At 50.8% G+C, this 21,894-nt stretch overlaps 1 protein-coding gene across 1 annotated transcript in view; it reads left to right on the forward strand.

Annotated features, from left to right (window-relative positions):
• The first annotated feature begins 1,634 nt into the window (after positions 1-1,634).
• LOC129864760 (nephronectin-like) overlaps positions 1,635-21,894 on the forward strand; it is a 47,735-nt gene continuing 27,475 nt past the window's right edge. The window contains exons 1-3 of the mRNA XM_055937054.1: positions 1,635-2,429; positions 7,233-7,333; positions 7,573-7,665. Coding sequence (XP_055793029.1) covers positions 2,359-2,429; positions 7,233-7,333; positions 7,573-7,665 — 265 coding nt within the window. The 5' untranslated portion in view covers positions 1,635-2,358. The remainder of the gene's footprint in view (positions 2,430-7,232; positions 7,334-7,572; positions 7,666-21,894) is intronic.

Consider the following 21,894-nt stretch of genomic DNA (forward strand, 5'->3'; position numbering starts at 1 on the left):
ACTGAACAGCACATACCCTACCCTCTCCCGGGTGGCGCAGCGGTCTAGAGCACCCAGTGCTCGCTGCGCCACCAGATTCTCTGGGTTTCAGGCTCTTTCGCAGCCGGCCACGACCGGGAGGTCCGTGGCACGAAGCACAATTGGCTTAGCGTCGTCAAGCTTAGGGAGGGTTTGGCCGGTAGGGATATGTGGATATTGTAAAATGTAAAGTGGCTGTTCCACTGGATATCATAAGGTGAATGCACCAATTTGTAAGTCGCTCTGGATAAGAGCGTCTGCTAAATGACTTAAATGTAAAATGTAAATGTAAACAGCACATACCCTACCCTCTAAACAGCACCTACCCTACCCTCTAAACAGCACCTACCCTCTAAACAGCCCCTACCCTACCCTCTAAACAGCACCTACCCTACCCTCTAAACAGCACCTACCCTCTAAACAGCCCCTACCCTACCCTCTAAACAGCACCTACTCTACCCTCTAAACAGCACCTACCCTCTAAACAGCACCTACCCTACCCTCTAAACAGCACCTACCCTACCCTCTAAACAGCACCTACCCTACCCTCTAAACAGCACCTACCCTACCCTCTAAACAGCACCTACCCTCTAAACAGCCCCTACCCTACCCTCTAAACCCCTACACTCTAAACAGCACCTACCCTCTAAACAGCCCCTACCCTACCCTCTAAACAGCCCCTACCCTACCCTCTAAACAGCACCTACCCTACCCTCTAAACAGCACCTACCCTCTAAACAGCACCTACCCTCTAAACAGCACCTACCCTCTAAACAGCACCTACCCTCTAAACAGCACCTACCCTCTAAACAGCACCTACCCTCTAAACAGCACCTACCCTCTAAACAGCACCTACCCTACCCTCTAAACAGCACCTACCCTACCCTCTAAACAGCACCTACCCTCTAAACAGCACCTACCCTACCCTCTAAACAGCACCTACCCTCTAAACAGCACCTACCCTCTAAACAGCACCTACCCTACCCTCTAAACAGCACCTACCCTCTAAACAGCCCCTACCCTACCCTCTAAACAGCCCTTACCCTCTAAACAGCACCTACCCTCTAAACAGCACCTACCCTACCCTCTAAACAGCACCTACCCTCTAAACAGCACCTACCCTCTAAACAGCACCTACCCTCTAAACAGCACCTACCCTCTAAACAGCACCTACCCTACCCTCTAAACAGCACCTACCCTCTAAACAGCACCTACCCTCTAAACAGCACCTACTCTACCCTCTAAACAGCACCTACCCTCTAAACAGCACCTACCCTACCCTCTAAACAGCACCTACCCTCTAAACAGCACCTACCCTCTAAACAGCACATACCCTACCCTCTAAACAGCACCTACCCTACCCTCTAAACAGCACCTACTCTACCCTCTAAACAGCACCTACCCTCTAAACAGCACCTACCCTCTAAACAGCACCTACCCTACCCTCTAAACAGCACCTACCCTCTAAACAGCACATACCCTACCCTCTAAACCCCTACACTCTAAACAGCAGAGTGTGTGTGTGTGTGTGTGTGTGTGTGTGTGTGTGTGTGTGTGTGTGTGTGTGTGTGTGTGTGTGTGTGTGTGTGTGTGTGTGTGTGTGTGTGTGAATGTCTCTCTGTAATGTTTTCATAACCTCTCGTGCCAGTGACATAACACTGGTAGAGCCTACGGCAACTTGCGCACCGACAGACAGACCTACAGACACACCGAGGGACAGACCTACAGACACACCGACGGACAGACCAATAGACACACCGAGGGACAGACCTACAGACAGACCGACAGACAGACCGACGGACAGACCGAGGGACAGACCTACAGACACACCGACGGACAGACCGACAGACACACCGAGGGACAGACCTACAGACACACCGACGGACAGACCTACAGACAGACCGACGGACAGACCTACAGACCAGCCACATTGTGAGTTGGGAATTCTTGCGCTACGGACTCTCGCACACAAGTGCTACAACCGATAAACCGGCACTCCTTTATTAACGGGACAGACACCGGGACATATAATGGATGCATTCGAGCTCTCTTGGAACTCAACGGTTTGCTAAACCAAACCCGGGAAACGTCGCGACTCCCGAAGCAGCCCACAGACGCACCGGAGCGTTTTGAACAACCGGGACAAAACAACCGGACAGAAACCCGGGGACGAGAGCAGGCTGGACTCTCGTTCTGAGGAACATTTTCTATAGTACCTTGACTAGACTATTTTCCCTATAAACAAAAGACGTTGAATAGACAGAAGATAGTGTCTCTTTTACGGTGCAGCAGGCTACTTACTGTGTGTGGTTTTACTGAATACAGTCGAGTCTTTCTAGGATGGAGTTGGCATGGATGAAACTACTGCTGCTGTGTTTTAGCTGTTCAGGAGGGATAACTGATTACAACAGGTAATACTGTCATTTAGCTGTTATAATGTGTTAATTTAGCCTTCAGGAGGAGGGATAACTGATTACAACAGGTAATAATGTCCTTTAGCTGTTATAATGTGTTAATTTAGCCTTCAGGAGGAGGGATACCTGATTACAACAGGTAATACTGTCATTTAGCTGTTATATTGTGTTAATTTAGCTGTTCAGGAGGGATAACTGATTACAACAGGTAATACTGTCATTTAGCTGTTATAATGTGTTAATTTAGCCTTCAGGAGGAGGGATAACTGATTACAACAGGTAATAATGTGTTTATTTAGCGTTTTTATTTAACCAGGCAAGTAATTGAGAACACATTATATTTTACAATAATGACCTGAAATATGAATCTAACTCACTTTTCCCTGACTGGTGTTATTGATCGACGGGTGTGTGTTTATAAGGTGTTATTGATCGACTGGAGGGAGGGAGAGAGAGGAGGTGGGAGAGGAGAGGAGGTGGGAGAGGAGAGGAGGAGGGAGGGAGAGGAGGAAGGAGGGAGAGGAGGAAGGAGGGAGAGGAGGGGGAGAGGAGAAGGAGGGAGAGGAGGAGGAAGAGGAGGAGGGAGAGGAGGAAGGAGGGAGAGGAGGAGGGAGGGAGAGGAGGAGGGAGGGAGAGGAGGAGGGAGGGAGAGGAGGAGGGAGGGAGAGGAGGTAGGAGGGAGAGGAGGGAGGGAGGGGAGGAGGAGGGAGGAGAGGAGGAGCGAGGGAGAGGAGGAGGGAGGAGAGGAGGAGCGAGGGAGAGGATTAGGGGGAGGAGGAAGAGGGAAGGGAGGAGGGAGGAGGGGAGGAGGAAGGAGGGAGAGGAGGAGGGAGAGGAGGAGGGAGGGAGAGGAGGGGGGTAGCCTAAAGAAGGAAGGGATGAGGGGATGAGGGGAAGCATATTTTCCCAGTGAATCTAGATATGGATATGAGAGGGGATAGAATGGGAGGTTAGGAGGAGGGAGGGAAGAGAGGATGGAGGAGAGGAGAGAGGGAGCATATTTTCCCAGTGAGAGGGAAAGGAGGGAGAATAGGGGGAGAGGGAGACAGAGAGAAGGGAGGGAAGATGGGGAGGAGAGGAGGTAGGGGGGAGGGAGAGGAGGAGGGAGGGAGGGGAGAGGAAGGAGGGAGGGAGGGGAGGAAGGAGGGAGGGAGAGGAGGGAGGGAGAGGAGGAGGGAGGGAGGGAGGGAGGGAGGGAGAGGAGGTAGGGAGGGAGAGGAGGTAGGGAGGGGAGGAAGGAGGGAGGGAGAGGAGGAGGGAGGGAGAGGAGGAGGGAGGGAGAGGAGGAGGGAGGGAGGAAGGGGAGGAAGGAGGGAGGGAGGGAGGAGGAGGAGGAGGGAGAGGAGGTAGGGAGGGGAGGAAGGAGGGAGGAGGAGGAGGAGGGAGAGGAGGTAGGGAGGGGAGGAAGGAGGGAGGGAGGGGAGGAGGGAGGGAGAGGAGGAGGAGGGAGAGGAGGGAGGGATGGGAGGGAGGGAGGGAGGGGAGGAAGGAGGGAGGGAGGGGGGGGAGGAAGGAGGGAGGGAGAGGAGGAGGGAGGAGGAGGAAGGAGGGAGGGAGGGGAGGAAGGAGGGAGGGAGAGGAGGAGGGAGGGAGAGGAGGGGGGGAGGAAGGAGGGAGGGAGGGAGGGAGAGGAGGAGGGAGGGAGAGGAGGAGGGAGGGAGAGGAGGAGGGAGGGAGAGGAGGAGGGAGAGGAGGAGGGAGGGAGAGGAGGAGGGTAGCCTAAAGAAGGAAGGGATGAGGGGATGAGGGGAAGCATATTTTCCCAGTGAGAGGGAAAGGAGGGAGAATAGGGGGAGAGGGAGACAGAGAGAAGGGAGGGAAGATGGGGAGGAGAGGAGGTAGGGGGGAGGGAGAGGAGGAGGGAGGGAGGGGAGGAAGGAGGGAGGGAGAGGAGGAGGGAGGGAGGGGAGGAAGGAGGGAGGGAGAGGAGGAGGGAGGGAGGGAGAGGAGGAGGGAGGGAGAGGAGGAGGGAGGGAGGGAGAGGAGGAGGGAGGGAGAGGAGGTAGGGAGGGGAGGAAGAGGGAGGGAGAGGAGGAGGAGGGAGGGAGAGGAGGAGAAGGAGGGAGGGAGGGGAGGAAGGAGGGAGGGAGGGAGGGAGGGGAGGAAGGAGGGAGGGAGAGGAGGGAGAGGAGGGAGGGAGGGGAGGACGGAGGGAGGGAGAGGAGGAGGGAGGGAGGGAGAGGAGGAGGGAGGGAGAGGAGGAGGGAGGGAGAGGAGGAGGGAGGGAGAGGAGGAGGGAGGGAGAGGAGGAGGGAGAGGAGGAGGGAGGGAGAGGAGGAGGGTAGCCTAAAGAAGGAAGGGATGAGGGGATGAGGGGAAGCATATTTTCCCAGTGAATCTAGATATGGATATGAGAGGGGATAGAATGGGAGGTTAGGAGGAGGGAGGGAAGAGAGGATGGAGGAGAGGAGAGAGGGAGCATATTTTCCCAGTGAGAGGGAAAGGAGGGAGAATAGGGGGAGAGGGAGACAGAGAGAAGGGAGGGAAGATGGGGAGGAGAGGAGGTAGGGGGGAGGGAGAGGAGGAGGGAGGGAGGGGAGGAAGGAGGGAGGGAGAGGAGGAGGGAGGGAGGGGAGGAAGGAGGGAGGGAGAGGAGGAGAGGAGGAGGGAGGGAGGGAGGGAGGGAGGGAGGGGAGGAAGGAGGGAGGGAGAGGAGGAGGGAGGGAGAGGAGGTAGGGAGGGGAGGAAGGAGGGAGGGAGAGGAGGAGGGAGGGAGAGGAGGAGGGAGGGAGGGAGGGGAGGAAGGAGGGAGGGAGGGAGGGAGGGGAGGAAGGAGGGAGGGAGAGGAGGAGGAGGGAGAGGAGGTAGGGAGGGGAGGAAGGAGGGAGGGAGGGGAGGAAGGAGGGAGGGAGAGGAGGAGGAGGGAGAGGAGGGAGGGAGGGGAGGAAGGAGGGAGGGAGGGGAGGAAGGAGGGAGGGAGAGGAGGAGGGAGGGAGGGAGAGGAGGAGGGGAGGAAGGAGGGAGGGAGGGAGGGAGAGGAGGAGGGAGGGAGAGGAGGGAGGGAGGGAGAGGAGGAGGGAGGGAGAGGAGGAGGGGGAGCATATTTTGCCGGTGAGCCGAGACGTTTTTACATGACAGTTGAGATGTCTAGACGTAAATCATGTCTAAACAGGAACCAGGGAAGAAGATATGTCAGGAGAACACACACACACACACACACACACACACACACACACACACACACACACACACACACACACACACACACACACACACACACACACACACACACACACACACACACACACACACACACACACACACACACACACACACACACTCTGTGCCAAACAGCCAACTACAGAACACCAAGGCTAACATTAGGCATAAGAGACATCAAACATGACCCAGATTCACTATGTGGTTCATAACGACATAACCCTGGATCAAAACACAAGAGAACAGTGATACTACTTTAGAGCAGAGCCCTGTGGGACCCAGCCTTAGTTAAACATAACCCTGGATCAAAACACGAGAGAACAGTGATACTACTTTAGAGCAGAGCCCTGTGGGACCCAGCCTTAGCTAAACATAACTCTGGATCAAAACACAAGAGAATAGTGATAGTAACACTACTTTAGACCAGAGCCCTGTGGGACCCAGCCTTAGTTAAACATAACCCTGGATCAAAACACGAGAGAACAGTGATACTACTTTAGAGCAGAGCCCTGTGGGACCCAGCCTTAGTTAAACATAACTCTGGTTCAAAACACAAGAGAACAGTGATACTACTTTAGACCAGAGCCCTGTGGGACCCAGCCTTAGCTAAACATAACTCTGGATCAAAACACAAGAGAATAGTGATAGTAACACTACTTTAGACCAGAGCCCTGTGGGACCCAGCCTTAGTTAAACACGACTCTGTATAGAACTCATCACACTCAGAGTTCATATTTTAACTTTATATAACAAGGCAAGTCAGTTAAGAACAAATTCATATTTTCAATGACGGCCTACCGGGGAACAGTGGGTTAAATGCCTTGTTCAGGGGAACAGTGGGTTAAATGCCTTGTTCAGGGGAACAGTGGGTTAAATGCCTTGTTCAGGGGCACAGTGGGTTAACTGCCTTGTTCAGGGGCACAGTGGGTTAACTGCCTTGTTCAGGGGCACAGTGGGTTAACTGCCTTGTTCAGGGGAACAGTGGGTTAACTGCCTTGTTCAGGGGAACAGTGGGTTAACTGCCTTGTTCAGGGGAACAGTGGGTTAACTGCCTTGTTCAGGGGCAGAATGACAGATTTTTACCTTGTCAGCTCGGGGATTTGATCTTGCAACCTTCCAGTTACTAGTCTAACGCTCTAACCACTAGGCTACCCTGCCACCCCAAAATTACCTCTCTCTCTGACGTGAGATACGTGGATTCAGATATCGGCTAGCAACCAACGCGTCCGCGGGACTCGACCCTTGTAACCGAGCAACAGACACAGAAACTGGGTTCCAAACCCAACTGGTTTGAGATAGGCTGTTGATGTGACAACTCGGTTCGAAACCCGGGTCTCATACGACACAACAACACTGAGTTAGACCACTGAGGTAAAGCTCAGGCCAGTGTGGTTCACTGTGATTGGCTACTGACTGAAAATGCTGATCTGCGATTGGCTACTGACTGAAGGTGCTGATCTGTGATTGGCTACTGACTGAATGTGCTGATCTGTGATTGGCGACTGGCTGAAGGTGCTGATCTGTGATTGGCTACTGACTGAAGGTGCTGAACTGTGATTGGCTACTGACTGAAGGTGCTGATTGAAGGTACTGACTGAAGGTGCTGATTGGCTACTGACTGAAGGTGCTGATCTGTGATAGGTGGGCGGGCCAGGAGCTGTTGTCCAATGGGCTGTGTCAGTACGGGACCAGGGTGGAGTGCTGCTGGGGCTGGAGAAGGGCTTCCTGGGGGCACTGCCAACGTGAGTACACACACACACACACACACACACACACACACACACACACACACACACACACACACACACACACTTACCTAACGTAGCAGGCGTGGAAAGATGCCTGAGCAAGCCTCCCACTTCCGTTTTTCAGGTGGAATATCTTACTGTGTGTGTGTGTGTGTGTGTGTGTGTGTGTGTGTGTGTGTGTGTGTGTGTGTGTGTGTGTGTGTGTGTGTGTGTGTGTGTGTGTGTGTCAACAGCTCTGTGCCAACAGGAGTGTAAGCATGGAGAGTGTGTCGGACCGGATAAATGCAAGTGCCATCCAGGATACACTGGCAAGACCTGCAATCAAGGTAGGACCGTGTGTGTGTGTGTGTGTGTGTCTGTTTCCCCCTAGCAGGTGTTCCATATCAAAGAGACTCAACCCTCAGAACTTCAGAATATGATTTATCATGGCCTGGAGGAGAGAGGGCGAGTGAGAGAGAGAGGAGAGAGGGCGAGTGAGAGAGAGGGCGAGAGAGAGAGAGGAGAGAGGGTGAGAGAGGAGAGGAGAGGAGAGAGGGCGAGAGAGAGGAGAGAGGAGAGGATAGGAGAGAGGAGAGGATAGGAGAGAGGAGAGGATAGGAGAGAGGAGAGGATAGGAGAGGAGAGGAGAGGAGAGGAGAGGAGAGGAGAGGAGAGGAGAGGAGAGGGGGCGAGAGAGAGGAGAGAGGGCGAGTGAGAGAGAGAGGAGAGAGGCGAGGAGAGGAGACAGGGCGAGAGAGAGAGAGGAGAGGTGAGAGGGCGAGTGAGAGAGGAGAGGAGAGAGGGCGAGAGAGAGAGGAGAGAGGGTGAGAGAGAGAGGAGAGAGGGCGAGAGAGAGAGGAGAGAGGGCGAGAGAGAGAGGAGAGAGGGCGAGTGAGAGAGAGGGGAGAGAGGCGAGGAGAGGAGACAGGGCGAGAGAGAGGAGAGGTGAGAGGGCGAAAGAGAGAGAGGAGAGAGGGCGAGTGAGAGAGGAGAGGAGAGAGGCGAGGAGAGGAGACAGGGCGAGAGAGAGAGAGAGAGAGGAGAGAGGGCGAGAGAGAGAGGAGAGAGGAGAGAGGGTGAGTGAGAGAGGAGAGGAGAGAGGGCGAGAGAGAGAGGAGAGGAGAGGAGAGGAGAGAGGGCGAGTGAGAGAGGAGAGGAGAGAGGGTGAGTGAGAGGAGAGGAGAGAGGGTGAGTGAGAGAGGAGAGGAGAGAGGGTGAGTGAGAGAGGAGAGGAGAGAGGGCGAGAGAGAGGAGAGGAGAGAGGGTGAGTGAGAGAGGAGAGGAGAGAGGGTGAGTGAGAGAGGAGAGGAGAGAGGGTGAGTGAGAGAGGAGAGGAGAGAGGGTGAGTGAGAGAGGAGAGGAGAGAGGGCGAGAGAGAGAGGAGAGGAGAGAGGGCGAGAGAGAGAGGAGAGGAGAGAGGGCGAGTGGGAGAGGAGAGAGGGCGAGTGAGAGAGGAGAGGAGAGAGGGCGAGTGAGAGAGGAGAGGAGAGAGGGCGAGTGAGAGAGGAGAGGAGAGAGGGTGAGTGAGAGAGGAGAGGAGAGAGGGTGAGTGAGAGAGGAGAGGAGAGAGGGTGAGTGAGAGAGGAGAGGAGAGAGGGCGAGTGAGAGAGGAGAGGAGAGAGGGCGAGAGAGAGAGAGGAGAGAGGGCGAGAGAGAGAGAGAAGAGAGGGTGAGTGAGAGAGGAGAGGAGAGAGGGCGAGAGAGAGAGAGGAGAGAGGGCGAGTGAGAGAGAGGGGAGAAAGAAGGCAGTTAACTTAGAATGAGAATTTTAGGGAGAGAGATTTAGAGAGTGGAGGAAGTTGGAAGGAGAGAGGCTGTTAATGAATGTAGAACGGTAGTAGTTAGTAAAACAGAGAGAGGCTGGTAATGAATGTTGAACAGGAAGTAGTTAGTAAAACAGAGAGAGGCTGGTAATGAATGTTGAACAGGAAGTAGTTAGTAAAACAGAGAGAGGCTGTTAATGAATGTAGAACGGTAGTAGTTAGTAAAACAGAGAGAGGCTGTTAATGAATGTTGAACAGGAAGTTAGTAAAACAGAGAGAGGCTGTTAATGAATGTAGAACGGTAGTAGTTAGTAAAACAGAGAGAGGCTGTTAATGAATGTTGAACAGGAAGTTAGTAAAACAGAGAGAGGCTGTTAATGAATGTTGAACAGGAAGTTAGTAAAACAGAGAGAGGCTGTTAAAGAATGTTGAACAGGAAGTAGTTAGTAAAACAGAGAGAGGCTGTTAATGATTGTAGAACAGGAAGTAGTTAGTAAAACAGAGAGAGGCTGTTAATGAATGTAGAACAGGAAGTTATAAAAACAGAGAGAGGCTGTTAATGAATGTAGAACAGGAAGTTATAAAAACAGAGAGAGGCTGTTAATGAATGTAGAACAGGAAGTTATAAAAACAGAGAGAGGCTGTTAATGAATGTAGAACAGGAAGTTATAAAAACAGAGAGAGGCTGTTAATGAATGTAGAACAGGAAGTTAGTAAAACAGAGAGAGGCTGTTTGTAACGGCAGTCCTCCTCCTCTTCATCTGAAGAGGAGGAGTATTGAGGGAACCAAGGCGCAGCGTAGTGAAATGACATATTTTATTAACGAAACACGAACTTGATTAAACTAACAAAAACAACAAACGGTGTAGACAGACCTAGACGACGTACTTACATAAAACAAGAAAACGCACGAATAGGAACATAGGCTACACAAACCGAACAAACCGTAAACAGTCCCGCGTGGTGTACAGACACAGACACGGAAGACAATCACCCACAACGAACACTGTGACAACGCCTACCTAAATATGACTCTTAATTAGAGGAACGCCAAACACCTGCCTCTAATTAAGAGCCATACCAGGCAACCCAAAAACCAACACAGAAACAGAAAACATAGAATGCCCACCCAACCTCACGTCCTGACCAACTAACACACATTAACTAACAGAAATAGGTCAGGAACGTGACATAACCCCCCCCATAAGGTGCGAACACCGGGCGCACCAGCACAAAGTCTAGGGGAGGGTCTGGGTGGACATCTGACCACGGTGGTGGCTCAGGCTCCGGGCGAGGTCCCCACCCCACCATAATCCATCCTAGCCTCCATCTCCCCCTAAGAATGTCCACCCTCATTTTACCCCCACAAAATCCCCTTAGTAACATCAATGACAGGGACAGCACCGGGACAGAGAGATAGATCAAGACCGAGGGATAGCACAAGACAGAGGGATAGATCAGAATCAAGAGGTAGATCAAGATAGAGAGGGAGATCATGATAGAAGGGCAACTCCGGACTGAAAGGCAGCTCCGGACAGAGAGTCAGCTCTGGACTGAGGGGCAGTTCTGGGTATATAGCCGTTTCTGGCTGAAGGGCAGCTCATGGCTGACTGACGAATCTGGACGCTCATGGCAGGCTGACGGCTCTCGACGCTCATGGCTGGCTGACGGCTCTCGACGCTCATGGCTGGCTGACGGCTCTCGACGCTCATGGCTGGCTGACAGCTCTCGACGCTCATGGCTGGCTGACGGCTCTCGACGCTCATGGCAGGCTGACGGCTCTCGACGCTCATGGCAGGCTGACGGCTCTCGACGCTCATGGCAGGCTGACGGCTCTCGACGCTCATGGCAGGTTGACGGCTCTGGACGCTCATGGCTCTCTGACGGCTCTGGCCGCTCATGGCTCGCTGGCGGCTCTGGCAGATCCTGTCTGGTTGGCGGCTCTGGCAGATCCTGTCTGGTTGGCGGCTCTGGCAGATCCTGTCTGGTTGGCGGCTCTGGCAGATCCTGTCTGGTTGGCGGCTCTGGCAGATCCTGTCTGACGGACGGCTCTAGCGGCTCCTGTCTGGCGGGCGGCTCTAGCGGCTCCTGTCTGGCGGACGGCTCTGTAGGCTCATGGCAGACGGGCGGCTTTGCAGGCTCATGGCAGACGGGCGGCTTTGCAGGCTCATTGCAGACGGATGGCTCAGACGGCGCTGGGGAGACGGATGGCTCAGATGGCGCTGGGGAGACGGATGGCTCAGATGGCGCTGGGGAGACGGATGGCTCAGATGGCGCTGGGGAGACGGATGGCTCAGATGGCGCTGGTGAGACGGATGGCTCAGATGGCGCTGGGGAGACGGATGGCTCTGGCCGGATAAGGCGCACTGTAGACCTGGTGCGTGGTGCCGGAACTGGAGGCACCGGGCTAAGGACACGCACCTTCATACTAGTGCGGGGAGCAGGGACAGGGCACACTGTACTCTCAAAGCCCACTCTATACCTGGTGCGTGGTACCGGCACTGGTGACACCGGGCTGAGGACAAGCACATCAGGATTAGTAGGGGGAGAAGAAACAGTGTGTACAGGGCTCTGGAGACGCACAGGAGGCTTAGTGCGTGGTGCCGGAACTGGAGGCACCGAACTGGATACACGCACTACAGGGAGAGTGCGTGGAGGAGGAACAGGGCTCAGGAGACGCACTGGTAGCCTAGTGCGTAGTGTAGGCACTGTAGGTACTAGGCTGGGGCGGGGAGGTGGCGCCGGAAATACCGGACCGTGCAGGCGTACTGGCTCTCTTGAGCATTGAGCCTGCCCAACCTTACCTGGTTGAATGCTCCTGGTCGCCCGACCAGTGCGGGGAGGTGGAATAACCCGCACCGGGCTATGTAGGCGAACCGGGGAAACCATGCGTAAGGCAGGTGCCATGTATGCCGGCCCGAGGAGACGCACTGGAGACCAGAGGCGTTGAGCCGGCCTCATGACACCTGGCTCAATACCCAATCTAGCCCTACCAGTGCGGGGAGGTGGAATAACCCGCACTGGGCTATGCACTCGTACAGGAGACACCGTGCGCTCTACTGCGTAACATGGCGCCTGCCCGTACTCCCGCTCTCCATGGTAAGCCTGGGAAGTGGGCGCAGGTCTCCTACCTGCCCTTGGCCCACTACCTCTTAGCCCCCCCCCAAGAAATTTTTGGGTGTTACTCACGGGCTTTTTGGGCTTCCGTGCAAGACGTGTTCCCTCATAACTCCGGTTCCTCTCTCTCTTTTTCTCCACTCTCCGAGCTGCCTCCAGCTGTTCCCATGGACGGTGATTCACTTTAGCCCATGGTCCTTCTCCGTTAAATATTTGCTCCCAACTCCACAAGTCCTGTATACTTCCCCGTTGCTCCAAATTACGCTGCTTGGTTCTGGATTCTTGGTGGGTGATTCTGTAACGGCAGTCCTCCTCCTCTTCATCTGAAGAGGAGGAGTATTGAGGGAACCAAGGCGCAGCGTAGTGAAATGACATATTTTATTAGCGAAACACGAACTTGATTAAACTAACAAAAACAACAAACGGTGTAGACAGACCTAGACGACGTACTTACATAAAACAAGAAAACGCACGAATAGGAACATAGGCTACACAAACCGAACAAACCGTAAACAGTCCTGCGTGGTGTACAGACACAGACACGGAAGACAATCACCCACAACGAACACTGTGACAACGCCTACCTAAATATGACTCTTAATTAGAGGAACGCCAAACACCTGCCTCTAATTAAGAGCCATACCAGGCAACCCAAAAACCAACACAGAAACAGAAAACATAGAATGCCCACCCAACCTCACGTCCTGACCAACTAACACACATAAACTAACAGAAATAGGTCAGGAACGTGACACTGTTAATGAATGTTGAACAGGAAGTTATAAAAACAGAGAGAGGCTGTTAATGAATGTAGAACAGGAAGTTATAAAAACAGAGAGAGGCTGTTAATGAATGTAGAACAGGAAGTTATAAAAACAGAAAGGAGTAAAGAGGAAAGGATTGGATTTTTTATTCAAGTTTTCATTTGAACCTTTATTTTGAAGGAAGGCATATTGAGGCCCAGGTCTCTTTAGAATACAATATAAAAATACACACAAAAAATATATTATAATAAATTCCTCCACAAATCAATACTTTAAAATGAACGGCACCACAACATTCACTTTGATTAATAATATCACCTTAATCAATAATAATAATAATAATATCACCATAATCAATAATAATAATAATAATATCACCATAATCAATAATATAATAACAATATCACCATAATCAATAATAATAATAATATCACCATAATCAATAATAATAATAATATTAATATCACCATAATCAATAATAATAATAATATTAATATCACCATAATCAATAATAATAATAATAATATCACCACAATCAATAATATTATAATAATATCACCATAATCAATAATATTATAATAGTATCACCATAATCAATAATAATTGATTATTATTAATAATAATAATAATATCACCATAATCAATAATAATAATATAATAATAATATCACCATAATCAATAATAATAATAATAATATCACCATAATCAATAATAATAATAATAATATCACCATAATCAATAATAATAATAATAATATCACCATAATCAATAATAATATAATATCACCATAATCAATAATATTATAATAATATCACCATAATCAATAATAATAATAATAATAATAATATCACCATAATCAATAATAATAATATCACCATAATAAACAATAGATAAAAGGGGGTTCAATGTAAATGGTCCGGTGGCCATTTTATTAATTGTTCAGCAGTCTTATGGCTCGGGGGGTAGAAGCTGTTCAGCAGTCTTATGGCTCGAGGGGTAGAAGCTGTTCAGCAGTCTAATGGCTCGGGGGGGTAGAAGCTGTTCAGGAGTCTGATGGCTCGGGGGGTAGAAGCTGTTCAGCAGTCTTATGGCTCGGGGGGTAGAAGCTGTTCAGCAGTCTGATGGCTCGGGGGGTAGAAGCTGTTCAGCAGTCTTATGGCTCGGAGGTAGAAGCTGTTCAGGAGCCTTTTGGTTCTAGACTTGGCGCTCCGGTACCGCTTGCCATGTGGTAGCAGAGAGAACAGTCTAGGACTTGGGTGACTGGAGTCTTTGACAATTTTTTGGGGCCTTTCTCTGACACCGCCTGGTATAGAGGTCCTGGATAGCAGGAAGCTTGGCCCCAGTGATGTACTGGGCCGTACGCACTACCCTCTGTAGCGCCTTGCGGTCGGATGCCGAGCAGTTGGCATACCAGGCGGAAATGCAACCGGCCAGGATGCTCTCAATGGTGCAGCTCTAGAACTTTTTGAGGATCTGGGGATCCATGCCAAATCTTTTCAGTCTTTCCACCCTTTCCACCTGGGGGCGGCCCATCAGGAAGTCCAGGATCCAGTTGCAGAGGGAGGTGTTTAGTCTCAGGGTCCTTAGCTTATTGATGAGTTTTGAGGGCACTATGGTGTTGAACGCTGAGCTGTAGTCAATCAATAGCATTCTCACATAGGTGTTCCATTTGTCCAGGTGGGAAAGGGCAATGTGGAGTGCAATTGAGATTGCGTCATCTGTGGATCTGTTGTGGCGGTATGCAAATTGGAGTGGGTCTAGGGTTTCTGGGATGATGGTGTTGATGTGAGCCATGACCAGCCTTTCAAAGCACTTCATGGCTACCGACGTGAGTGCTACGGGTCGGTAGTCATTTAGGCAGGTTACCTTCGCTTTCTTGGGCACAGGGATGGTCTATTTGAAACATGTAGGTATTACAGATTCGGTCAGGTGAGAGGTTGAAAATGTCAGTGAAGTCACTTGTGAATGTTGACCTGTTTAAAGGTTTTGCTCACAGCGGCTACGGAGAGCGTGATCACACGGTCGTCCGGAACAGCTGGTGCTCTCATGCATGCTTCAGTGTTGCTTGCCTCGAAGCATAAAAGGCATTTAGCTCATCTGGTAGCCTCGCATCGCGGCTGTGTTTCTCTTTGTAGTCCGTAATAGTTTTCAAGCCCTGCCACATCCAACGAGCGTCAGAGCCGGTGTAGTAGGATTCAATCTTTGTCCTGTATTGATGCTTTGCCTGTTTGATGGTTCGTCAGAGGGCATATCGGGATTTCTTATACGTGATTTCGTATAAGCGGCAGCTCTATCTTTTAGCTCGGTACGGATGTTGCTTGTAATCCATGGCTTCTGGTTGGGATATGTACGTATTGTTACTGTGGGGACAACGTCATCGATGCACTTATTGATGAAGCCAGTGACTGAGGTGGTATATTCCTCAATGCCATCGGAAGAATCCCGGAACATATTCCAGTCTGTGCTAGCATAACAGTCCTGTAGCTTAGCATCCGCATCATCTGACCACTTCCATATTGAGCGAGTCACTGGTACTTCCTGCTTTCGTTTTTGCTGGTCAGCAGGAATCAGGAGGATAGAATTATGGTCAGATTTGCCAAATGGAGGGTGAGGGAGAGCTTTGTACACGTCTCTGTGTGTGGAGTACAGGTGGTCCAGGGTTCTTTTCCCCCTCTGGTTGCACATGTGACATGCTGGTAGAAATGAGGTAAAACGAATTTCAGTTCCCCTGCATTAAAGTCCCCGGCCACTAGGAGCGCCACTTCTGGATGAGAATTTTCTTGTTTACTTATGGTCTTATACAGCTGGTTGAGTCTGATATTATACAGCTGGTTGAGTCTGGCCTTACACAGCTGGTTGAGTCTGGTCTTATACAGCTAGTTGAGTCTGGCCTTATACAGCTGGTTGAGTCTGGCCTTACACAGCTGTTGAGTCTGGCCTTATACAGCTAGTTGAGTCTGGCCTTACACAGCTGGTTGAGTCTGGTCTTACACAGCTGGTTGAGTCTGGTCTTACACAGCTAGTTGAGTCTGGCCTTACACAGCTGGTTGAGTCTGGTCTTATACAGCTGGTTGAGTCTGGTCTTATACAGCTAGTTGAGTCTGGTCTTACACAGCTGGTTGAGTCTGGTCTTATACAGCTAGTTGAGTCTGGCCTTACACAGCTGGTTGAGTCTGGTCTTATACAGCTAGTTGAGTCTGGTCTTATACAGCTGGTTGAGTCTGGTCTTATACAGCTAGTTGAGTCTGGTCTTATACAGCTAGTTGAGTCTGGTCTTATGCAGCTGGTTGAGTCTGGTCTTATACAGCTAGTTGAGTCTGGTCTTATACAGCTAGTTGAGTCTGGTCTTATGCAGCTAGTTGAGTCTGGTCTTATACAGCTAGTTGAGTCTGGTCTTATACAGCTACTTGAGTCTGGTCTTACACAGCTAGTTGAGTCTGGTCTTATACAGCTAGTTGAGTCTGGCCTTATACAGCTAGTTGAGTCTGGCCTTATACAGCTGGTTGAGTCTGGACTTAGTGTCAGCATTGGTTTATGGTGGTAAATAGACAGCTACGAAAAATATAGATGAGAACTCTCTTGGTAGATAGTATGGTCTACAGCTTATCATGAGGTACTCTACCTCAGGCGAGCAATACCTCGAGGCTTCCTTAATATTAGGCATCGCGCACCAGCTGTTATTGACAAATAGACACACCCCCACCCCTCGTCTTGTCAGACGTAGCTGTTCTGTCGATGGAAAACCCGGCCAGAGGTAGTGTCTCTGTTCTGCCGGTGCATTGAAAATCCCTCCAGCTCTATATTATTATATTACCAACTGTATGTTATCCATGTTGTCGTTCAGCCACGACCCGGTGAAACATAAGATATTACAGTTTTTAATGTCCCGTTGGTAGGATAGTCTCGAACAGAACTCATCCAGTTTATTCTCCAATGATTGCACGTTGGCTAATAGAACGGATAATAGAGGCAGGATAACCACTCGCCGACGAATTCTCACCCAGACCTCCGCCCCCTGTACCTCCGTCTTTTCTTCATGTGAATGACGGGATTTGGGCCTGGTCTCGGAGTAGCAGTATATCCTTCGCGTCGGACTCATTAAAGAAAAACTCTTTGTCCAGTTTGAGGTGAATAATCACTGTTCTGATATCCAGAAGCTCTTTTCGAGAGACGGCAGCAGCAACATTATGTACAAAATAAGTTACAGACAAAGGTGGAAAAACAAAGCACAATTGGTTAGGAGCCCATGAAAAGGCAGTCCTCCCCTCGGGTGCCATTATTAACCAGCTCATCTATATGTTTTTTAAACATCAAATCCATATCAATCCAAATGCTTCAGGACTTCGGAAAACGCGTTCCATTGGAGAACATTCATCTGAAACATTCTCATGGCTGAACTGACGACTGAAGTCAGCCTGCAGGCGCCCGGCCCGCCACAAGGAGTCGCAATGAGCCAAGTAAAGCCCAATTGTGCGCCGCATTATGAGACTCCAGGTCACGGCCGGTTGTGACACAGCCTGGGACCGAACCCGGGTCTGTAGTGACAACCGGGTCTGTAGTGACGCCTTAGACCGCTGCGCCACAGCAGGAGGCACCAAACCTTAATCCTTAACCAATTGGAATTGATGCCTGAAGTTGTTTCTGTGAATCTAAAACGTCTTGCGCTCCTGTGGGAACTGTGACGTCGCCAGGGCAACGGTGAGCGCTATTACCATCAAGTAGGCTTGGGTTTTGCTACGGTGTTGTGGACGAGGTTGGTGGATGGGTGGATTCCGCAAGTTCCAGTTCTGAGGGTCCTGTCTTCAATCCCAGTCGTTTTTGCAACATTCAACATTTGAAGTTGAAACTCTGAAAACATTTGTAATACTGCAGTGAGAGCCATGCCTGTTAAAACCTCTAACGCCTCACAAACCCGGATCCGGGATCCCCCCCATCAAAAAAGCTGACTAGCATAGCCTAGCCTAAAGCCACAGGGATATCATATAATAAAATGTTAATGAAATCACAAGTCCAAGACACCAAATGAAAGATACACATCTTGTGAATCCAGCCATCATTTCTGATTTTTAAAATGTTTTACAGGGAAGACAATATGTAAATCTATTAGCTAACCACGATAGCAAAAGACACAACTTTTTTTTGTCCACCATTTTATTCCTGCATAGGTAGCTATCACAATTTCGACCAAATAAAGATATTGTCACGTTCCTGACCTATTTATGTTAGTTTTTGTGTGTTAGTTGGTCAGGACGTGAGGTTGGGTGGGCATTCTATGTTATCTGTTTCTATGTTGGTTTCGGTTTGCCTGGTATGGCTCTTGATTAGAGGCAGGTGGTTTGCGTTTGCCTCTAATTAAGAGTCATATTTAGGTAGGGCATTCTCACTGTTTGTTTGTGGGTGATTGTCTCCTGTGTCTGTATGTATGTTCGTACCACATAGGACTGTAGCGTTTGTTTGTTTCGTTTCGATGTCGTCTGTTTTCCTGTACGTAAGTTTATGTTTAGTTATGTAAGTTTATGTTCAGGTTGCGTCAACGTCGTTTTGTTATTTTGTAAGCTTGTTAAAGTGTTTTGTTTCGTTTCGTGTTGCCATCATATTTTATAATAAAGATGGCTTATTTCCCTAAGCCTGAGTTTTGGTCTGAGGATCCTTCTCTCCTCACCTCGTCCGAGGATGAGGAGAGCGTCACTCGTTACAGAATCACCCACCAACACGCTAAGACCAAGCGGCAAGGGAAAACGAAACGGAGTAAGGGACAGGAGAGAAAGGAGCAATGGACATGGGACGATGTTTTGGATGGAAAGGGTTGCTACACTTGGGAGGAGATCCTGGCTGGGAGGGATCGCCTCCCATGGGAACAGGTGGAGGCATTGAGGAGAGCAGAGGCTACCTGGGAGAGGAACCGGAGCTATGAGGGAACGCGTCTGGCACGGAAGCCGAAAAAGCCCGTAAGTAATTCCCAAAAATTTCTTGGGGGGGGGGCTAGGAGATAGTGGGCCAAGGGCAGGTAGGAGACCTGCGCCCACTTCCCAGGCTTACCGTGGAGAGCGGGAGTACGGGCAGGCGCCGTGTTACGCAGTAGAGCGCACGGTGTCTCCTGTACGAGTGCATAGCCCGGTGCGGGTTATTCCACCTCCCCGCACTGGGAGGGCTAGATTGGGTATTGAGCCAGGTGTCATGAGGCCGGCTCAACGCGTCTGGTCTCCAGTGCGTCTCCTCGGGCCGGCATACATGGCACCGGCCTTACGCATGGTTTCTCCGGTTCGCCTACATAGGCCGGTGCGGGTTATTCCACCTCCCCGCACTGGTCGGGCAACCGGGAGCATTCAACCAGGTAAGGTCGGGCAGGCTCAATGCTCAAGAGAGCCAGTACGCCTCCACGGTCCGGTATTTCCGGCACCACCTCCCCGCCCCAGCCTAGTACCTACAGTGTATACACTACGCACTAGGCTACCAGTGCGTATCCTGAGCCCTGTTCCTCCTCCACGCACTCTCCCTGTAGTGCGTGTATCTAGCCCGGTGCCTCCAGTTCCGGCCCCACGCACTAAGCTACCAGTGCGTCTCCAGAGCCCTGAACCCACTGTATCTTCTCCCCCTACTAATCCTGATGTGCTTGTCCTCAGCCCGGTGTCACCAGTGCCGGTACCACGCATCAGGGATAGAGTAGGCTTTGAGAATACAGTGTGCCCTGTCCCTGCTCCCCGCACTAGTAGGAAGGTGCTTGTCATTAGCACGGTGCCTCCAGTTCCGGCACCACGCACCAGGTCTACAGTGCGCCATATCCGGCCAGAGCCATCCGTCTCCCCAGCGCCATCTGAGCCATCCGTCTCCCCAGCGCCATCTGAGCCATCCGTCTCCCCAGCGCCATCTGAGCCATCCGTCTCCCCAGCGCCATCTGAGCCATCCGTCTCCCCAGCGCCATCTGAGCCATCCGTCTGCCATGAGCCTGCAAAGCCGCCCGTCTGCCATGAGCCTGCAAAGCCGCCCGTCTGCCATGAGCCTACAGAGCCGTCAGCCAGACAGGAGCCGCTAGAGCCGTCAGCCAGACAGGAGCCGCTAGAGCCGTCAGCCAGACAGGATCTGCCAGAGCCGCCAACCAGACAGGATCTGCCAGAGCCGCCAACCAGACAGGATCTGCCAGAGCCGCCAACCAGACAGGATCTGCCAGAGCCGCCAACCAGACAGGATCTGCCAGAGCCGCCAACCAGACAGGATCTGCCAGAGCCGCCAGCGAGCCATGAGCAGCCAGAGCCGTCAGAGAGCCATGAGCAGCCAGAGCCGTCAGAGAGCCATGAGCAGCCAGAGCCGTCAGAGAGCCATGAGCAGCCAGAGCCGTCAGAGCGCCATGAGCAGCCAGAGCCGTCAGCCTGCCATGAGCGTCGAGAGCCGTCAGCCTGCCATGAGCGTCGAGAGCCGTCAGCCTGCCATGAGCGTCGAGAGCCGTCAGCCTGCCATGAGCGTCGAGAGCCGTCAGCCTGCCATGAGCGTCGAGAGCCGTCAGCCTGTCATGAGCTTCGAGAGCCGTCAGCCTGCCATGAGCGTCGAGAGCCGTCAGCCAGCCATGAGCATCGAGATTCGTCAGTCAGCCATGAGCTGTCCTTCAGCCTGAAAAGGCTGGATACCCAGAACTGCCCATCAGTCCAGAGCTGTCTCTCTGTCCGGAGCTGCCTTTCAGTCCGGAGTTGCCCCTCTATCCTGATCTCCCTCTCTATCTTTATCTACCTCTATAGTCTTATCTATCCCTCTGTCTTGGTTTATCTCTCTGTCCAGGTATTGTCATTATTAGATATGTTATTAGGAGGATTTTGTGGGGGAAGTAAGAGGGTGGACATTCTTGAAGGGAGGGGGGTAGGATGGATTATGGTGGGGTGGGAACCGCGCCCGGAGCCTGAGCCACCACCGTGGTTAGATGCCCACCCAGACCCTCCCCTAGACTTTGTGCTGGTGCGTCCGGAGTTCGCACCTTGTGGGGGGGGTACTGTCACGTTCCTGACCTATTTATGTTAGTTTTTGTGTGTTAGTTGGTCAGGACGTGAGGTTGGGTGGGCATTCTATGTTATCTGTTTCTATGTTGGTTTCGGTTTGCCTGGTATGGCTCTTGATTAGAGGCAGGTGGTTTGCGTTTGCCTCTAATTAAGAGTCATATTTAGGTAGGGCATTCTCACTGTTTGTTTGTGGGTGATTGTCTCCTGTGTCTGTATGTATGTTCGTACCACATAGGACTGTAGCGTTTGTTTGTTTCGTTTCGATGTCGTCTGTTTTCCTGTACGTAAGTTTATGTTTAGTTATGTAAGTTTATGTTCAGGTTGCGTCAACGTCGTTTTGTTATTTTGTAAGCTTGTTAAAGTGTTTTGTTTCGTTTCGTGTTGCCATCATATTTTATAATAAAGATGGCTTATTTCCCTAAGCCTGCGTTTTGGTCTGAGGATCCTTCTCTCCTCACCTCATCCGAGGATGAGGAGAGCGACACCCGTTACAGATATAAATAGCCACTAACCAAGAAACAACTTCCTCAGATGACAGTCTGATAACATATTTATTGTATAGCATATGTTTTGTTAGAAAAATGTGCATATTTCAGGTATAAATCATAGTTTACCATTGCAGCAACCATCACAACTCTCACCAAAGCGACTAGAATAACTACAGAGACCATCGTGTATTAGCTAATTATTCATCATAAAACATTTCTTAAAAATACACAGCGTACAGCAGATGAAAGACACAGATCTTATGAATCCAGACAATATTTCAGATTTTCTATATGTTTTACAGCAAAAACACAATATAGCGTTATATTAGCTTACCACAATAGCAAACATCACAACAGCATTGATTCAAGCAAAAAATAGCGATAACGTATAAACCACCAAAATATATAAATTTTTTCACTAACCTTCTCAGAATTCTTCAGATGACAGTCCTATAACAT

Source organism: Salvelinus fontinalis, chromosome 11 (genome assembly GCF_029448725.1).
Source record: "Salvelinus fontinalis isolate EN_2023a chromosome 11, ASM2944872v1, whole genome shotgun sequence".
NCBI lineage: Eukaryota > Metazoa > Chordata > Actinopteri > Salmoniformes > Salmonidae > Salvelinus > Salvelinus fontinalis.